General features: G+C 39.2%; 1 protein-coding gene across 6 annotated transcripts in view; it reads left to right on the forward strand.

Annotated features, from left to right (window-relative positions):
* Window positions 1-20,138, forward strand: part of ZMYND11 (zinc finger MYND-type containing 11) — a 132,039-nt gene that overhangs the window by 66,618 nt on the left and 45,283 nt on the right. For all 6 annotated transcript variants that reach the window (XM_047065186.1, XM_047065185.1, XM_047065188.1 and 3 more), the window contains exon 3: window positions 16,375-16,534. In XM_047065186.1, coding sequence (XP_046921142.1) covers window positions 16,375-16,534 — 160 coding nt within the window. The remainder of the gene's footprint in view (window positions 1-16,374; window positions 16,535-20,138) is intronic.

The raw sequence follows: 20,138 nt of genomic DNA on the forward strand, positions 1-20,138 counted from the left end.
GTTACTTTGTTTTGTTTTTTTTTTTAATGTGGTAAAGTACACACACATATAGTTTACAATCTTAACCATTTTTAAGCCTACAATTAGGTGGCATTAATTACGTCCAGACTGCTGTGCTGCCGTCTCCACCATCCATCCCTGTAACTCACTTCATCTTGTGAAGCTGAATCTCTGCACCTGTTAGTCACTGAGTCCCCATCCCTCCTCCCACAGCTCCTGGCACATTCTGCTTTGACTTTGTGACAGTGATGACTCTATATCCCTCAGAGGCATAGAGTCATATAGTATCTGTCTTTTTATAGCTCCTTTCCCTCAGCATAATGTTCTCAATAACACACTCTGAATTTTCTTCCCCATTAAGGCTGAATAATAGTCAGTTGCATGGAGTGTGGCCACATCAGTTATCTATTCACTTCGTGATGGATACAGGTGTTGCTTCCATGTTTTACTATTATGAATAATTCTGCTATGGACATGGGTGGACAGATCTCTTTGAGACCCTGCATTCAGTTCTTTGGGGTATATACCCAGAGGTGGAGTTGTGGGGTCATAGGCAATTCTGTTTTTAATTCTTTTGAGGAACCTCCATACTGTTCTCCACAGCGGCTGTACCAGTTTGCATTCCCACCAGCAGTGCAAGAGGTTCCCTTTTTTAACATCCTTGCCAACACTTGTTATTTCCTGTCTTTTTTATTTTAGCCATGATGACAGGCACGAGGCGGTATCTGATTGTGGCTTTGATTTACATTTCCCTGATGATCAGTGACATTCAACGTCTTTTCATGCTTATTATTGGTCATTCTTGTATCTTTGGAGACCTGTCTCTTCAACTTCTTTGCCCATTTTTGAATCAGGTTGGTTGGTAGTTTCACAGGTTTTGTATCTCTTGTGGATAGCAATTGCTCACCAGATCCACGATTCACAAATATTTTCTTTCAGTCTGGGAGTTGCCTTTCTACTCTGTAGACCGTGTCTCCTGTCGTACAAAACTTTAGAATTTTTATGAAGCCCACTCTCTTTTTTCTCTTTTGTTGCCTGTGTCCTTGGTCACATCCAAGAAATCATTGCCAAACCCAGTGTTGTGAAGCTTTGTGCTGCATATTCTTCCAAGAGTTTTACTGTTTGGGGCCTTACATTTAGGTCTTTGACCGATTTCGAGTTAATTTCTGTATATGCTGTTAGGGAGGTGCCCAGCCGCCTCCTTTGTGTGTGGAGATGCAGTTTTCCCAGCTGTGTTGGTTGAAAAGACCGGGTTCCCCATTGAGAGGTCCTGGCCCCCTTGTCAGAAACCCTTTCGCTGTAGATGTGAGGGTCTCTTCCTGGGCTCTCTCTTCGATTGCATTAGTCTGCATGTCTGGTTATGCCAGTGCCACGTGGTTTGCCTACTCTAGCTTTGTGTAGTAGGTTTGAGATGAGGAAGTGTGAGTCCTCCAGTTTCTCCTTCGTTTTAGATTATCTGGGTTATTTAGGGTCCACTGAGATTGCACGTGTTATTTCAGGATGGGTTTTCTATATAAGAAAAAATGTCCATGGGATTTTGATAGGAATTGCACCGAATCTGTAGATTGCTTTGGGTAATATGGACATTTCAACGATATATGAATTCTTCCAGTCCACAAACACGGGATGTGTTTCCACTTACGGCTTTACTGTCTTTCAGCAGTGTTTGGCAGTCTTCATCGTGCAAGCTTTTCTCCTCCTTGGTTAAGCTCATTTCTACATATTTTATACTTTTTGATGCTATTGTGAATGGAATTATTGTCATAATTTTCTTTTCAGTGTGTTCATTCTTTGTGTATAGAAACGCAGCTAAATTTTGCGCATCACCTTGTGAGCTGCTACTTTGCTGAATTCATTTGTTATGACAGCTTTTTTGTGGAGTCTTTATAGAGTTTTCTGTGTGTAAGATAATAAAATCTACAGAGGTCATTTTACTTCTTATTTCCAATTTGGATGCTTTGTATCCTTTTATCCAAATGCTTGGGCTGAGGTGCTTAGTGGTATGTTTACTAGCAGTGGTGGAAGTGGACGTCCTTGTCTTGCTCGGGACCTTACAGGAAAAGCTCTCAAGTTTTCACAATTGAATATGATGTTTGCTGTGGGCTCATCATCTATGGCCTTTGTTATGGTGAGGAGGTTTCTGTCTGTACCCGGGGGGTTGAGTGTTTTCATGATGAGAGGATGTTGAATTTTGTCACACCTATCTACTAAGATGCCTCCGTTCATTCTGTTAGCATGGTGTCATGTGTACTTAAGTGCATGTGTTTAGCCATCCCTGCATCTATAAAGCACCCAGTGGTAAAGCATTATTATTGAAGATATTTTAGTGTAAGTAAACTAAATAACCAATTGGCAGGACACTTGGAAAACAGGAAGCAGAATAGTCACCTATAATTTCTCTGTCCACAGTCAAGTAAGAGACCCGCTTTGATCTATTTCTTACCATTTTTTTCTATGCTGGTGTTTTTGTTGACATTGATTAACCTTTGACCACGTTGTTCCATGGTCACCATAGCGGGTGCGTGGTATTCCAGTAGGGGCTGGGGGACACTTCTGCAGCACACCGAGAGGGGGCGAGGGGCACGCAAGGTAAACCACTGTAAGGTTCACATCCTGTTAGTGTATTTGCCTTCCAGACAACCACAGGGGTTGACACTATTAATGTTATTTTATCACTAGGCACTCTGAGATGCAGAGAAGTTAAATAACTAGCCCAAGGCCATGTAGCTAGTTGATCATAAGAGCAGCTGCTTGGGCCGAGGTCTGTGTGACTTTATAGGTCTGGCTTCTCCCACTATGCTTGTCCTGCCCCCCATGCCTCCTCTGTCCAATTCTTATGCGTCCAAGTCTTCTAGTTGTCTAGATATGTAGTAATGCAAATATGGGGTGTAAGCTGGGAAAGATAAACGATAATCAGTGCAGGAACCCTGGTTTAGAACATATTCGGTGCCAAGCCCTGGGCTGAGCACCTGACAGTCATTCCAGCCCTATAGCTAACTGTGTGTGATCACCTGCACATTTGTATCGTGCTGCCGTCGTTTTGTCCTCGGATGACTCGGGTGTTTCCAGCGTTTACGCTGTGTTCAGTAGTCTCCTTAAATTGTTGTCTTTCTGCCTGTTTTGATGATTTCTACATGATGGTCACTCGGGTTGTCCCCAGCTTCCTTCTGCCACACACGGCCCCCCCCCCCCCCCCCCCCAGTGCTTCAGTCCTTCACCAGCACAAACATGAGGAGTCAATTAGTATGTCTGTCCAGGAGCAGAGTTCCTCCTTGATTACAGCCCACGTGTCTGCTGCTACTTGCCATTGTTCATCTGCACACATGCTGTCGCTGAGATATTTTAATTTACGTTTCTGTATTCATTCATGAAATTAGGCAGCACTTGGTGTTCTTACAAGGTTGGCCTTTACTTTCTGTGGATGCCTGTTCTTATCCTTTGCCTATTTTCCCAGTGGGGTACTTGTCTTTTTCTGTTGATTTGCAGAACCTCTTGTTCTTCTAGACATTAATTCCTTTATACATGTCACGCTTTGAAACGTCTTTTCTTGTTCTGTTGTCTGTTTGTTAATTTTCCCCATACTGTTCTTTGTTGAACAGAGATTTTTATTTTGAGGTCATCAAGTTCATTGCTTTTGGCCTAATGTTTTGTGCTTTTGAAATTTTATTTAAGGAATCCTTCTTAATATGGCTGCAAGAATATTCTGGAGTATTTTCTTTCATTAACTTTGGAGTTTTACCTTTCAGAGTTCTTTAATCCATTCATTGTTTCTTTCCCTGATGGTGGTGGGAAAGGGCCCAGTTTTAGTTTTTATTTTTCTCTTCTATGCTAAGTCTGTCTTCTCTTTTGGAATTTAAACTTCAGAATGAGAGACCCCTGTCGGTATTTTAGGGCCTTGTATTTTGTGAGAGTGCCATCATTTGCCCACTCAGTGAGCATGGTAGTAGGTGAGGGTTTGTTTCTGTTTTGTGGATCAGTGAATGCCAAGAACCAAAAAATAGAAGTGGCACGTGGCATTGCCTCGTTCACGTGGTTGCTAGATGTTGAGTGACCGTGGGCTCTTTGCCTGCAGCCTGTTGTCCTGTCCACAGAAAGCTTGAACTCTTGAGTGGACCAGCACCGATTGCGGAATCAGCTCTCCTGTGAACTAGCAGTATTTCTGCGAGGAAGTCCCTTTCCTTCATTTCTCTGCAAATTGATGCCCCCACGTAACCTCCATCTTAATGAAGATACAGAAGGTTGTTCCCTGTCTCCAGCTGCAAGCAGCCCCTGATCTGCTTTTCACTGCAATGATTAGCTTTGCTTGTTCTAGAGTTTTATAGAAGTGGAATCACACAATCCATTCTTTTCCATGATTGCCCTGATTTCTTGGTCAGCAGGTATTGAGATTCATTTGCTGTGTATGTTGGTAATTCATTGCTTTGCATTGCTGGGCAGTATTCCAGTACATGGATATACCACAGTTTTAAAGTCCGTTCACCTGCTGAGGGACATTTAGGATGTTTCCATTCGGGGGCTGTTATGATAAAAGCTGCACTGTGCTCTCACGTGCAGGTGTAGATGATGTGTATTCAGATAAATGCCTAGGGATGGAATATCAGTACTTGGGTAGGGCACTGATGGTAGTTGTGCTATACATGTGAAGCAGACAAGCCAGGAGAAGAGGGTGGAGGGTGGGCATTTTTTAATGTGTGTGTGTACATTGTGTTCGTATGTGTACATCAGACATGCACCATGTATTTTATCAGAATGTCACTTGTTCCACATATATTTTGGGGACAATTAGAAAAAGATGTAAGCACAGTAAAAGAGTAAGGTCGGCTGGTAGATGGAGATTGAGGAGGAAAGGAGAAAGGAAGGTCAGGCTGCAGAGTGGAGCCAGGAATAAAGATTCTGCAGGTGAATTGTCCCTGAAGCCCCACAGCTTGTAAAGGATGTGTTACCGACCTGGCCTTTAGTTTTCTAGTAGCTAAAACCAGGGGAAGCCTCAGATTTTAACAATGTCAGTAACGGAGTCAGTTGCTGAGGTGAACACAGCCATTTCTAACAGTAGTAATGCCAGAAAGAGATTTATTCTTAATGTTTTCATAAAAGTAACCATTTTATGTCCATTGCAAAGCTCGTGTCGGTTGGCAGAGTCTCGTCCCGTGTTGCATAGTTACAGGCTGAGGCCTCAGATGCAGTTTTAATTAAAAGGTCCTTGTTACATACACGAGTGAGCCGGAAGGGTGCCTGCTGCTGCTCGTGCTGTTTCCAGCTGGCGAGGCAACCAGACCTGAAGCTGGCAGCACATTTCCATGTCAGGCATGAAGCCCGCACTGCCCCTCAGCCTGTTGTGAGTTGTGCAGCCCCACACGGATCCGGTTGCGTCACGGTGACACACGCACTGCGAAATGATGTTGTTAAAAGTTGGTGAATGTGGGGACATGCCGATTGAATAGTGTAAGAAAGTACCCAGTAAGATGTATAATTCATCATTACTGAAATTGAGAGTTCTGAATGTAAACTCTTTCCCTTTTTATATAATGGAACCGGTGTTAACAAGAAAGTAAGCAGTATGTATGTCCAGGAAAAATGTGTTTTTTTCCTTCAAATGAAAACTTTGCTTCAGATTTTTAAAGTTTCCATCTAACTGTAAAATAACTACGGATTTTACTTTACTGATTTTAATTAAAGTCACGGCATAAATAATGAAGTAATGATTTACAGTGTGCTGTTTGGTGTAATTAAAATAGAGCAATTCTTTTTTAAAAAATTTTTTTGTTTATTTTACTTAAAAAAAATTTTTAATGTTTATTTATTTTTAGAGAGATAGAGCATGAGTGGGGGAGGACCAGAGAGAGAGGGAAACACAGAATCCAAAGCAGGCTCTGGGCTCTGAGCTGTCAGCACAGAGCCTGACGCCAGCCTCCAACCCACGAAGCGCTAAATCATGACCTGAGTCAAAATCAAGAGTCGACTCTTAACCAGCTGATCCACCCACCCAGGTGGTCCTAAATTTGTTTTCACTAGTTCAGAAATGAGGGAGATAGGATTCAAGGGTTATGGTTAAACAGGAATTCTGAAAGGAGGCAGAAAACGTAGCACATTTCGGCTCTCCTTGTCGGGTTTTCCCCAGAGTCACCCTGGAAATCCATGGTGAACAGTTGTCTGGTATTGAGCAGGAGGGCAGACGTCTAGAAGGACCACCTTCCGGATTCTGGCCTTGGACCTGCAAAGCTAACAGAAGCCTGCCTCCTGCGCGTGGGCTGGCTCCTGTGCGACAGGTGCGTGTGAAGCAGGCGAACGGGCTTGGGGGAGACCCACCTTCCTCTAGTGAGGTGCTGATCGCTCTAGATGCTTTGTGGTGTTTGTGTTGTGTCCTGGAGAAGTTCCACACCTCTTATGTAGTCAGATGTTGTGGCCCTTCTCTGTTGTTCCCATGGCTTTTATACTCAGAGTGTCCTTTAGCATCGAGAGATCAGATCAGCGTTCACGTAAAGTTGTATTTTGTTTTCCGGTCCTGGTGTTCTTAGTGGAGTCTTTTCAGCCCCTGAACACGTGTCTTGGGGCAGCTGTGGCAGGTGTCAGTTAGACAGTGAAATTAGAGGCAGGGCCAACTATATTCAGATTGTCCAGAAGACACTCAAAACAGGTTTGTTATATTTTCATCCAGATGAAGACCTCTAGATTCCAGGATAGTGTGGGGCTGTTCGTGAAGGACGGGACACATGTTCATTATGTCGTTTCCATCAACAGAAGACGTGTCAGATTGGGTCGTATTTATACTGGTGTCATCAGTGTGTCATTTCCCAGTATGGGTATTTCCAACAACATGATACAAGTGGCTGAGGTTGTTCAGATCATTATTGGAAAGGTTAAAGGTAGATAATCACTTTTAGAAAATTACCACTTGTGAGATTTCGTTTGTAAAAATGTTCAATCAGCAGTGGCTGTCTACCACTAACAATATATATATATATATATATGTATGTGTATATATATATACATATATAATATATACATATATATAATATACACATATATACACATGTATATAATATATATACACATACATATACATATATATGCAATATATATATATACAGACTGCAGGAGAGGGGATGGGTAAGATGAGATAAACCTTACTGAGAAACCCCAGAGAAATCAAACACAACATTTAGGAAGTATTAGACCTTTATGTACTATTTCATGATTCATCCTAAGTGAAACTAGAATAGGAAACTAGTTGGCCACCGTCTGTGCATCTCAAACCCAGTCTGCTAGTTTTGTGTCTTTATTTGATGAAGATAAGTCCCTGTGATGGGTCAGCAGCGTGTAAGAAAGTGAGAGGCCTGGCAGGACCTTAGCCTGAGTTATTAACCCAAATGTTTTCACGTGGAGCAAACTTGCCTGAAGGCCTGAGAAAAGGAATAATGAGCTGGCACCCTTTGTTGTGTTTAAGGTCCTGCACACAGCAGTCAGTTCTAGACTCGTAACTAACTCATGCAGGCCAGTCTTAGGCTTGTCCATGTCCTTGTGATGGCTCGTCACTTAATCAGCGTCTACAGCTCTCCGACTCCTTCTTCCTTTTTAAGAAGAAGAGGTGAGAATCACTGCTGTTTTAACAGAACAGAGTAAGGAGTTGTTCACGTTTAGGCATTATTTTATGAGCTGTTTTGTTGACTCTTGCCAACTTACTGGTGATGTCTGTCACAGTAAACGTTAACCAAAGGTCTTGGTTACTCGCTAAAGTTTTGGATGTGCTGCGTAAACCACACACACAAAAGGAGCCCTTCAGCACAGTGTTGATAGGTACGTAGTTCACCTTTGTCCTACCTGGTATGCCGTTTTGCTAATTCATTGTTTCCTGTTTTGAGTTTTGTTACTCTTAGATTTTGCAATCTTGTATGTGTTTAAGGCTCTCTTTTGTTTCTTCTATCATTTTAGTTCTTACTTGGCCCTTAATAGAATATATAGACACTTTATTCCAGTTCATTCTTATTTTTGCATTACACTTAAAATTTGATTTATTCAGAATTTATGGTACAGATCTAGTTATTTTTATCCAGATTGCATTTAGTTATTTTATTATCACTTGCTACATATTGTTAAAATTTCCCTTCTTTTGTAATGCTTGCCTCTCATAATGAGATTTTTGTGTACTTGGACCTATTTCTAGGCATTCTGATCTTTTGTTTGAATGTTTCTGTCCAGTGCATTGTTTTTAAATGGTTGGTACTGTCAGCAGTAATAAAATTTTATGCCAACCTGATTATTGTCACTTTCCCAATAAAGTATTTCATAATAATTTCTGTGGGGCAGAGTTAGTCGTTACTCATTTTTCTTCTTAATACATTTTTATGATATCCTGTCTTTCATTTGTGGATGCTTCTTAAGCTCATAAAGTCCTATACTGAGACATCGTGAATTTGGTCCCTCAGACAGAAAAAAAAGCCTGCATAAAGTCTAGAGTTTCAAGTGCCAGTGTGCTACATTCTACAGTGTTAATTATGACATTAAGAAACGATTACCTGTCGGGGCACCTGGAGGGCTCAGTTGGTTAAGCGTTCAACTCTTTGATTAAGGCTCAGGTCACGATCTTGTGGTTCACGAATTCGAGCCCCGCATTAGGCTCTGTGGTGACAGTGTGGGGCCTGCTTAGGATTCTCTCACTCTCTCTCAAAATAAATAAGCTTAAAAAAAAAGGAAAGAAAAAGAAATGTGTACCTGTCAACTGCACCTACTGTGGGAACCGTTTTGCAATCTATATAAATATTGCATCCTTATTTTGTGTACCTGAAACTCTGTTATATGTGAATTATATTTCAATTTAAAAAATAAGTTTTTAAAGGAAAAATTAACAACTTTTGATAATTGTACTTTTTTACTTAAGATGTTAACATTAGGTACAGTTGGGTGAAGGGCATGTGGGGAGTCTACTATTTTTGCAACTCTTCTGCAAGTCTAAAATAAAAGATTTAAAAGGTGACATTGAAATTCTGTTACTCATTTATATATCCGAGAAGCATTTATTGAGTGCCAATTTTATGCAAAGCAGTATCTGAAATAATTTTTCATCTCCTAATTTTCTGGCTGCATCTGCAGATAGTTCAGCAAATAGGTCCTAAGGCCTTCATGGGAAGTAAATAGTACCCATCTGAGAAGATTCCAAGGCTAATGTAACAGTCTTACATGTTCCTAGCCTTTAGATGACACTTTTAGATGTGTACTCATCACTTATTCTTTTTTTTTTTAATTTTTTTTTTCAACGTTTATTTATTTTTGGGACAGAGAGAGACAGAGCATGAACGGGGGAGGGGCAGAGAGAGAGGGAGACACAGAATCGGAAACAGGCTCCAGGCTCTGAGCCATCAGCCCAGAGCCTGACGCGAGGCTTGAACTCATGGCCTGCGAGATCGTGACCTGGCTGAAGTCGGACGCCTAACCGACTGCGCCACCCAGGCGCCCCATCACTTATTCTTTATTCTAAATAACCTAAACCCAGACCTCCCATTGAGAAAACAAAAGCCCTTCCCTCAGAGCTGTGCTATTCCCAGGATGTGCCGGTCCTGGGAGGTAGCACTGTTCTGCCTGGATGCGATTCTCATGTTCAAGTGCTTCACCCCTGCCTTCTCCTGGTCGTCTTGTCCCTGTGGAAGGGGCTTCCTGAGTCTACCCCATGTCCTTCCTCATGTGCCCTGTGTGTACCCCTCATTCTCCCCTGGACTGGAACAGCTTTCTTTTAGCCCAACACACTGTTGTCACTAAAGAGAAGAAAATTCTTACTGTGTCTTACTGCACGTTTTGTAGCTGTGTGCATGCTAGTGTGTGGTTACACTCAGCGGATTAAAAAACTTCAAGGAATGATGTGATGCCATTCTTGTTAAAACAGCAAACTGAGACTGGAAAAGAATTTTCTTAATAAGACATAGCTACCTGTATGTATCCTTAGCACGCAATCGTATTTGTAATTGTATTTATTTATATTTGATAAAATACATCTATCAATAACCTTCAGCAAGTGTCATGTTTAATGGTGAACTATTATAATCTTTGCAAAATCTAAGAGCAGGATACCCGCCATCACAGCCCAGTGGTGTTGTGCTAGAAGTCCTGGTCAGCACGGTAAAAAAAAAAAAAAAAAAAAAAAAAAAAAAAGGCAAGTTTAATAGACTTACTTAAACAGCTCAGTAGACTTAAACAGAAATACTTTAATGAGAGTTTAGCAATGTTTCTCAGTATATACTAGCAGCCATCAGCCAGAAAATAGTATATAAAATAAACTCCCTTTTTCAAAAGAAACAAAAAATAGGCAATACCTAGGAAAAATCACAAAAAATATGCAAGAATTTTAGGGAGAAAAATTATAAAACTTTGTTAAAGACACAGAAGATATAAATAAACAGATGTACCAAGTCTGTCAGTATTGTAATGATATTTATTCTCAAATTAATGAAAATTTCAATATTTTTCATGGATCTTGGCAAATTGATTTTAAAATCATTATGGATAAATAAATGTCCAAGAAGAGCCAAGATGAGTTTGAAAAGAAAGGAGGGGGCTGCCCAAGATGGGCAAGCTTGTGTCGGAGGAGGGAACTTCCACGCATTGCTGGAGAGGTGGTAAATGGTAGCTGGCTTTTAAAAGTAACAACAGTCTTCAGATGGACTGATGGACATCTAATAGATGGACAGTCAAGTTCTGAAGAGGGGACCATGGGAAAATGTCTTCATCCGACCCCTGCTTCTGAGCCACTTAGTTCTACTTGAACTTTCTCCACGGTTCCTGGATCTACCTCTGGAGCTCTTATGCACGTACAGAGATGATTATATAATGTTTTTGAGAAAGTGGACAGTTTCATACCATGATTTTATTTGCTGATTTCCTTTTTTCTTTTTTCTTTTTTAAATTGAGGTATAATTCACAAATAACGTTAGTTTCAGGTACTCACCATAATGATTGAGTACCTGTATATTCAGTATCTATATAATTGATTCAGTATCTGTATAAATAGTTGACCCCTTAAGGGTCCACTTCTACACAAGTTTTTTTTTTTTTCAGATGGTATATATAGTATTGTAAATGTATTTTCTTTTTCTTCTGATTTTCTTAGAGACATTTTCCTTTTTCTAGCTTATTTGATTATAAGAATGTAATATGTAGTCCATATAACATGTAGAATGTGTGTTAATTGACTGTTTATATTATTAGGTTTCTGGTCAGCAGTGTGCTGTTAGTAGTTAAATTTGGGGGAGTCAAAAGTTCTGTGTGGATTTTCAACTGTGCAGGGGGTTGACGCCCTTAACCTTGGTGTTGTTTAGGGTCATATGTACTGTGAAATAATCACCACAATAGGTCTAGTTAACATTTATCACCTTGCATAGTTAGAAAAAAATGTTTTTCTTGTGATGAGGACTTTCAAGATCTACTCTCTTAGCAACATCCGAATATGGAGTACAGTGTTGTTAACTGCAGTCGCCATGCTGTGTGTGTTCTCCGCCATGACATTTATTTTGTGACTGAGAGTTTGTGACCTTTTGACCCATTTCACCTCCATCCCTATACCCCACCACTGGCAACCACCAATCTGTTCTTCGTATCTGTCAGCTTGCGGAGTGTGTGTGTGTGTGTGTGTGTGTGTGTGTGTGTGTGTGTGTGGTTTTGATTTGCATTTCCTTGATAATTAGTGGTGTTCAGCATCTTTTGTGTACCTGTTGGCCGTCTTTATTTCTTCTTTGGAAAAGTGTCTATTCAGATATTTTGTCATTTTTTAATTGGATTGTTACTTTGCTCTTGAGTTGTATTATGTTCTTTTTAGATGTTGGATATAACCTCATGCCCAGATTTTTTAAACATAATATATCTTAGAACTTACATTGTCCTAATAACATCGACAACACTGCTTCACTTTTTTAACAATCGTATAATAATTTTTGGTATAGCTGTAGTATTACAATTTATCCAGCCGCCTAAGATTTACTTTTAGATTCTTTCTAATCTTGTTGCCAACAATGCTAAAATGAATTTCCTGTCTTGTATATATATTATTTCACACATGTCTGAGTGTATCTATAGGATGAATTTCCAGAAGTGAAACTGTTGGCTCTGAAGGTGTATACGTTTCTATACTTGGTAGACATTTGCCCCACGGTGTAGCGCTCTTTTACATGGCACCTGTGCTATACTTCCCATCAGGTCCTGTCTGTCTGCACAGTGTGCCAGACCTATGACAGTCACAGAATGCTGTTTTGTGGTCTTCCTTATTAATTAGGATTTTTTAAAATATATTAAGAATATGTAGAATTTAAGTTCGGTCTTTCAGTCTGTGTGTTCCAAATATATTTCCCAGGTTAGCATTTGTGATTTTAACTTTGGTTATCATGTTTTTTTCCCTATGTAGAAATTGCTGATTTTATGTAAATTTTTCAATCTTTTCTTTAAATCACTCTGGTTTTTGTTTCAGATTAGGCAGGTTTTATTCGCACCATGATTGCTCTCCCGTGTTTTCCTTGTCATAATTTTGTGGTTTTGTTTTCAGTACCTAAATCTGACCTATTCAGAATTTACTTATGGGCACAGACTAAGGCACGGCCCCACCTTTATTCTTTTTCAAGGTAGCAAAGCCCCTTGTCCCAGTGTCCTGTGTTCGTTGATTAATCTTTCCCACACTAATTTGAAATGGCACTTTTATTATAATCAAAATGTGTATTTGGGTCTCTTTCTGGACTTTTATGTTTGTTCCATTGGCCTACTGTTCACACAAAAGTTTAATTACTTTGGCTCAACAATGTTTTAATACCTTATATTTCCCTGTAAGAATTTTCCTGGGAAGTTATTTTTTAATTCTCTACAGAACTTTAGAATTAACTTGCCTACCTTGCGGTAGCATTTTATTAAATGATCTTGGAGGCAATTTGGATTTTGTTGTCTTCCATTCAGATATCACGCATGTGTTTATCCTCTCATGTCCGTTGCATTTCAGCATTTTCTTCATACAGATCTTGTCTTTTCTTCTGTTTATCACTCTGTATTATCTTTCTTATTGCTGTTGTAAACAATTGTGGTCTTATTTTAAATTTCTTAACTTTTTTTTTTTTGGTTTATATGAATGCTGCTGTTAATTTTAGTATATTAGTTTGTACTCAAATGAATAATTGATTACATTATTTGGTTATTTAAAATAGTGTGTCAGCTTATTTCCTTAGGTTTTCTAGATATATAATCTGCAAATAATGATTATTTTAAATCTTTACCAACTTTTACACTTTATTTCCTTTTTTTAGGTATGTTGGTTATTACCTTTGGCATAGGGTTAAAGGCATCTTTGAATATTCCTGATCAGGTTAAGGAAGTGTTTACTCATTCCCTTTTGTTCGGGGCTGGATGGTGAATTTTACTAAATGCGCTTTTAACACATATATTTCTCACTTTTGATCTATTAATAGGATGAATCATACTTCTAGATTTCTTTGTAATAAGAAATCTTTGGAGAAATCCTAGAATTAAACCCTTGTTATAGTATATTCTTTTGATATTTGAATGTGTTAATATGTTAACATTTATTTTATATTAACAATATTAGACTATATTCACATACTTAATTTAGGATTTTTATCTGTTCCTATGGGACACTGGTTTTCTTTTTCTTCGCTATTTTTGTAGGGGTTTGTTACTATTAGTTTGCTAGATTTCTTGCATTCCCTCTTTATTAAGTACTGGAAAAGTTTATATCATATTGGAGTTATCTGACCATTAAAAGATTGATAGAAGTGCCTTGTGAAATTGTCCCTACCTGGTGTTTTTCTGAGAAAGCTCTTTGCCAACTTCCTCCATTAATTTCTTTTGAAATTGCCCATTTCAAGTATTCTATTTTTTTCTGTGGTCAAGTTTTGGTCATTAATATTTTCCTAGAAAATTATAGTGTTTATCTTCTATTTTGGCACAGAAATAAACAAAGAAGTTGCTTATAATTGTTTTAATTTCTTTGTTACTTATGGTTATGGCTCCGTAGACATGTCTTAGTATGTATGTTTTTCTGATTTGTGTCTTCATTGTTGATTAGGTCAACTAATGATATCTCTATATTTCTCTTAAGGAAGGGCTCCTGGACTCTTAGTTTTCACTTTTTATCTTTTAGACACTGCTTTAGCTTTTTAGTTATGTGCTTAGATTTTTTTTTTGCAATTTTTAGATAACCTTTTTGATTGACTTGTTCATGAGCGTTTTCCAGTTCCATTATTATTAATACCTTGTTTACTTTCACTGAAACTAGCAAGTGTCTGCCATCACTTTTGGAATCTGAAATAAGGCTGTTTTTGTGTCCAATTTTATGCTCAACTGTAAAGAATTTTCCTTGGACCTGTTGAAGCTATGTTTGGGTTTCAGAATAAATTTAACTAGATCTGCCTTCCGCCTTGTTAATTAGGTCTTCTGTATGAATACTTAGGTTTGTCCACTAGATGTTTTGTGGCTGGAAAGGAGTCGCATAATTCTGTATTCCTGTCAATATTTCCTTTATTTCTTACAGTCTTTGCTTTATAACAACCTATGCCCTGTTTGTCTTTTTTTTAAACCTGATTTTTGCCTTGGATTCCAAATCCTGTCCATTACAGTGTCGATCCTGTTTCATTTGGGTTGCATTTTTATGATGTGCCTGTGCCCGTTCTTGTCCAGTTGTCTGAGTCACTTTAAAAGTGTGTCCTGTAGACTGTGTATTTTTAGTGTTGTGATTCAGTCTGTCTTTTTCGTACTGTGGAGATTAGCCAAACTGTATTTATTAAACAGACAAACTTGGTTTTGGTCCTGTCGTCATGTGTAACATATGCTTCCTGTTTCCTTTCGGTGTTTTTGTGCTTCATCACATAATATGTTTTTTAGGAGTTTCTTCAGATCGTTTAGAAGGTTTGTATTTTTGTTCTGAGGGTTACCTTTATGAATTGAGATGGTGTACTTGAGCTCATTTCTGTTGGCTTCTTCCTGTGAACAATGAGGAAATTAAGACACAGTCACCTGGGTTCATGTCCCTTCCCCCATCGCACCTGGACTTGACAATTTCTGCACTGACTCTGCACATGGAAATAGGGCTGCGCCTCTGGCAACACAGGCGACACTGTGGGGCTCCTGGGCCTCTCCTGCCGGGTTGGATGTGCTGGGGTATCGCTCTGTTGAGGCCAGCGTGCGTTCACCACCATCCCCACCCTCCTCTTTCCTATCCTTGCAGCTAACTGCACTGATAGATGGAGCAGCACCTTGTGAGAGTTGGTGGTCTTGTAAACAGAAAGCCGTGATCTTCTACAGACTGCATGCACATCAGTCCTTCTGCGGGGTTCACTGCTTTGCTTTCTTGAAATTTATCCTTTGAATTTAGAAGGTTCTTCTATGATACCTTCTTGCATTTTCAGAATGATTTGTTGTGAATGCTTTGATACTTAAATGACAGATTAATTTGGTATAAAATTCTTGTGTGCTAGTAAATTTCCTTAAGGACTGTGGGCGCGGCCCCACGTCTTCTCCGTGCCAGGTTCTCTGGAGCATCCACAGATGGCCTGACTTGCCACATAGTATGTTTTTGTGTCTGGATGTCCAGAGGAAGCTCTTTGTCCAGTAGCTTACTGGAGGAGGCTTTTGGGGTTTGAATGGAGGGAAATGGAGAACAGCACCAATCCAACCATATGTGTAACGTTCTATTTCCTTAAAAAACAAGTGATGAAGCAAAGATTCCGTAGTGTTAACATGAGTTCACTATGGTTGGTGATTACAAGGGAACCTAAGTGTTATTCTCTGTGGTCCCGAGTACATTTGAGATATTACATTTCTAGAAATTAAATGAAATGCCATGCGAATGTAAACCAGGGAGTACCTGTGGGCTTTATTGATTGAATCCAAAGTCTGTTTCATTGAAAATCACATTTTTGCTTTATTGATCCCAACATACATTCTTGTTTCTTTATGTCGACAGCCATTCGTGTAATTGTTATATGTTCCTTAGTGTCATTTCCTAAGTTTCGAGTCCAAGTATTCTTTTATATTAAGAAGTCCTGTGACTAGAGATGATAAAATTCTAAATTTAGAATTTGAAGAGTGGGAGTTAGTGGTAATTACTCTAGAAGCCAGAACTACATGAGATGTTTGACTAAAATCTGTTAAGGGATTTATATTGTTGGTTAAAGACTATTTTTGAACAAATATTCCTCTAAATATACAAATAGAATTAAGGTTTAAAATACCATGGTAATTAAAAGACAGAAACATTCAGGACTTTCTTTCTTTCTTCAGTAGGGCCCTTGTAAGTACGAGTTGTAACAAAAGAGAAATCACCTCTTTTTCTTATTTTTCTTCTTATTTTTTTTTAGTACTAAGGGGCTTTTAAATTTGCTTTCCCTCTGTGCTCAGGTATATGTCTCGAGTCCACGGTATGCATCCAAAAGAGACCACCCGTCAGCTGAGCCTGGCTGTGAAAGATGGTCTCATTGTGGAAACCCTAACAGTGGGCTGCAAAGGCTCAAAGGCTGGTATTGAGCAGGAAGGATACTGGTTGCCAGGAGATGAGATTGTAAGTATATTTTGTTTGATAAATGTGGAGGTGCTGATTTTAAGCTTTTGAATATCATTTAAATACAACCCGTAGAAATTGATTTTTAGAAGTTTAGTGATATTTCGCTTCAGTATTCTTTATTAACCTTAAGGGCATACTTGTGCTGGGTGGATAATTTCGTTCTTCTTTAGGAGAAAACTCAGTTCTACAGAGAGCCTGCTTTCTCTGTCTAGGTTACCTTGAATCTGTAAAATGAAGTCCCTTTTAATGTACATGTAATTAGTGGTATTCCTATTTTCTTCAGTAGATGCTAGTAAAGAACGTTTCAATGCAGGATAATGTCGATGCCACCTAGACAGAGTGAAAAGGAGGATGGGCTTCCCTGGGAGACTGCTCACTTCAGGCTGGATGATGTCCACGCCGAGAGCCACCTGTCTATAGGGTTTCTGCAGGAACAACGGTGGCCACGTTAGGGTCCCCTGGCCTGTGTCCTCACTGACCATGACCATAAGCTGGTTGGTGGCACTCTAATACAAATCAGGAAAGACAGAGTTAGATTTTCTTTATAGTTTTGCCTAGTTCTTACTTTGACTCCTCTTTGAAGTGAGGACATTTTAGTCTTCTCTTTCCTTTTACGTTACACTTGGATACTCAGGGGCCCGTGGAGAAGTGCGTTTTTTTTCTTGTGTAAAAATTGGCTTCCTGTGTAATATTTTTATCTTCCTACCTTTATATGCCTTTGATACTTCTTGATTAGAAAAGTCTTAAGTTTTGCTGAGGAACATCATTTAAAGATGGTAGGCTTCAAATATAATAGATACTAATTTTTTTAGTTTCTGAAAGGAGTCGATTTAGTAAGTAGGTGCTTTGAGAGTGTTTATCATGAATTCTCTCATAAAAATGACACAAAACCTTAAAATTTGTTCTCTGTGGAAACATTTCCCAAGAATTGTGAATCGTGTTTCCTTTTCTGGCTCCCGGGTGGATGTATGGGCGTACACGCCCGCCGTCAGGCCCGAGGGGCATGCTTTCTGGGGGCAGCTGGTCCATGGGGGCAGCAGTAGTAAGTTTAAACATTAGGGAAGTTGTTTAGTTTCAGTGCTGTGTTTGTCAGTTGAATCTGTGCCTTCAAAGTTTTAGGAAAGAAAATTCACATTTTCCATAAACACAAAATGTGGAAGAAAAAATGTTTAATGTCACTGGTATCATCTGATGTAATATCATCTGATGTGAGCACTAGAAGTGCTCTTGAAACCTTAAGTCAGAATGTTTCCATCATGGTGATTTCTCTGTTCACTTCCTTTCAGAAAAGTAGAGCTTTGTTGCCAACGAAGAAACTTGTGGGGGCCAAGTCGTAATAATTATAGCATGAGGTGATCTAAATCTCCATCAGACATTGATAATTGATACCTTTTTATACATTGAATATAATCCAGGTGATAGAAAATGTCTAATCCCAACACACTGGGAAGTTTACAGACTTAGTATAGATGGCGATACTGGTAATTTTTGATACTTATATATAATTAACCGATAGTAAGTGCAACTTAATCTAGTCCATAGGATTTTGGTTTGTGGACCATGTGTACATTTTTCATGCAAATGATTTTACTTCTCCTTACTTCCCGTAAGCTTTCTTCCCCTCCAAGTTGGAGGTTCTCTGTTCAGTTTACTTCAACAAGCAGTTAATGAGCTATTATACGTTCACCACTGCATTGGATTCTGTGTTCTTTTTATTTTTACATGTCCTTAGTCTACATATTTATAGCATCATCCTTTTCTTTTTCTTTTTTCATTTTTCAAGATGAAATTTTGTATGTAAATGAAACAACCAGTGTACAGGTTTTATTAATTCTGGTAGGTTCTTACAAACATTTTATGTACTAAGTATGCATGTTATATGTATGCATGTACACAAGTACAACGAGGTGTATAAAATTGTGCCTAGTTTATAGAATAAGCAAATAAAATAAAAATTCGGAGACAGCGTATTGCAGCAGAAAGAGGGTCAGGTCTTACATTGTTAATAGATGGCGTTTCCACCCCATCTCAAACATTTATTTTGTTGTGTGACCTTGAGGAAATTTCTTAACCTCTGATCCTCATTCCTCACCTATAATACGGGCATATTAATATCTATTTCACTTGATTGTGAAAGGATTCAGTGAAATTATCTGTATAAAGCATATAGCTGTGTACTCAAAGCAAATTTTGGCCAGTGAACAAATATGCTTAAGAAATGCCTACATACAGTTTAGCAAAAGCACATACATTTCCTCCTAACCATACAAGCAAAAATTCTCATCAGGGTCTTTTTACTTTTTAACCTGTATCTTTAAACACAAGGAGCTTTGTATAGAACTTTCCCCAAGACCCTGGATTTGTTTGAGGTGGAACCACAGAGTGATGAGATTGTGTATCTTAGACCCATGACTGGGTTAGCACCTGTTCCCTAAGGGAGGTCATGCTCCCATTTTCATACACTAAGGATACCCTAGAAGGACATGGAGCTGACGTGTGTCACGCAAACATCTCGAACTGCGTGGCCCGTGCATGTGGGCCGCTGTGTCTGGGCCCATTCTGAACCACAGAGCTTGGGAAGTGCACCCAGTCTGCACTACCAGCAGTGCCCTCCCATACGGCACGTCTCTCCCCTAATGAAGCCAGTCTTGGGGAAGGGTCGCCTGTTCTGACTTGCACAGAAGCGCTCTGTGGGCTTGTGGCCACCCCGCTAGTCCAGGCATTGGGTCTGGGGCCTCCTTCATACCTCCTCCACCTTGTACATGGTGGAATCCTCTGAACACTTGAGTTCTTAAATGGAAAGATGTAGGTTATTATTAATCCTGTTGACTTTCCGACTCCCTACCAAGAGAAGAAAAAGTCAATTAGATCTATATGGCCTTGGGAAGGAAATGCATTAAGATTTTTTTGTTATTTGTCTTAAACCTTTAATTGGAGGTTAAAATACTCTTTACTCAGGAAGTTCTGTCATTTGAAAATGGGTAGTAAAGCTCTTCTTTTCCTTCTATAACCTCTAAAAGTGTTAGCTGTACCTCAGAGGTGGGGAAAAGGCAGATTTTCCTTAGTAAGTCCCCAAGGTATATTCCTGGTTAGCACGGAGCTTGGATGGTCTTGTCTTCAGTCCTTTATGGTAGCAAAGACCAGGTAGTTCTCCTGATCTGCTCCTCCGTGTTTGAGCAGAGGGCTTGTTGGTGTCATGTTTTTATTCCACCTCGGCTACCTTTTCTCTTGCTAGTTATTTTTACAAACTGATATAATTGAAAGATATGGATATCATACACATTATTTTTATTAATTCCAGCAATCACGTAATAAATGTCTAATGCTAATAGTATGTCAGGATATAATTATATATAATCTGTTTAAAAGGAAGCCTGTATAAGTCAGGACAGTGGCCTCCATTGTACTGAGGTGCCTTCTGCTAGACTGGAGTGATTTCTGATCCAAACCAGCACGATAGCCCTGTTGAAGTGGTGACTCATTTGGAGAAAGTGATAAAATTGGGTAGAGATAAGCATCCTAATGGTGATATTTAAGTATGACCATTTGAGAAAGCAGAATAAAAAACCCAATTGTTAAAAATGAGGCCATTCTTCATTTT

The sequence above is a fragment of the Lynx rufus genome, unplaced genomic scaffold, assembly GCF_022079265.1.
Source record: "Lynx rufus isolate CCGP_SWC_20201006 ecotype Redwood Valley unplaced genomic scaffold, mLynRuf1.p SCAF_7, whole genome shotgun sequence".
Lineage (NCBI taxonomy): Eukaryota > Metazoa > Chordata > Mammalia > Carnivora > Felidae > Lynx > Lynx rufus.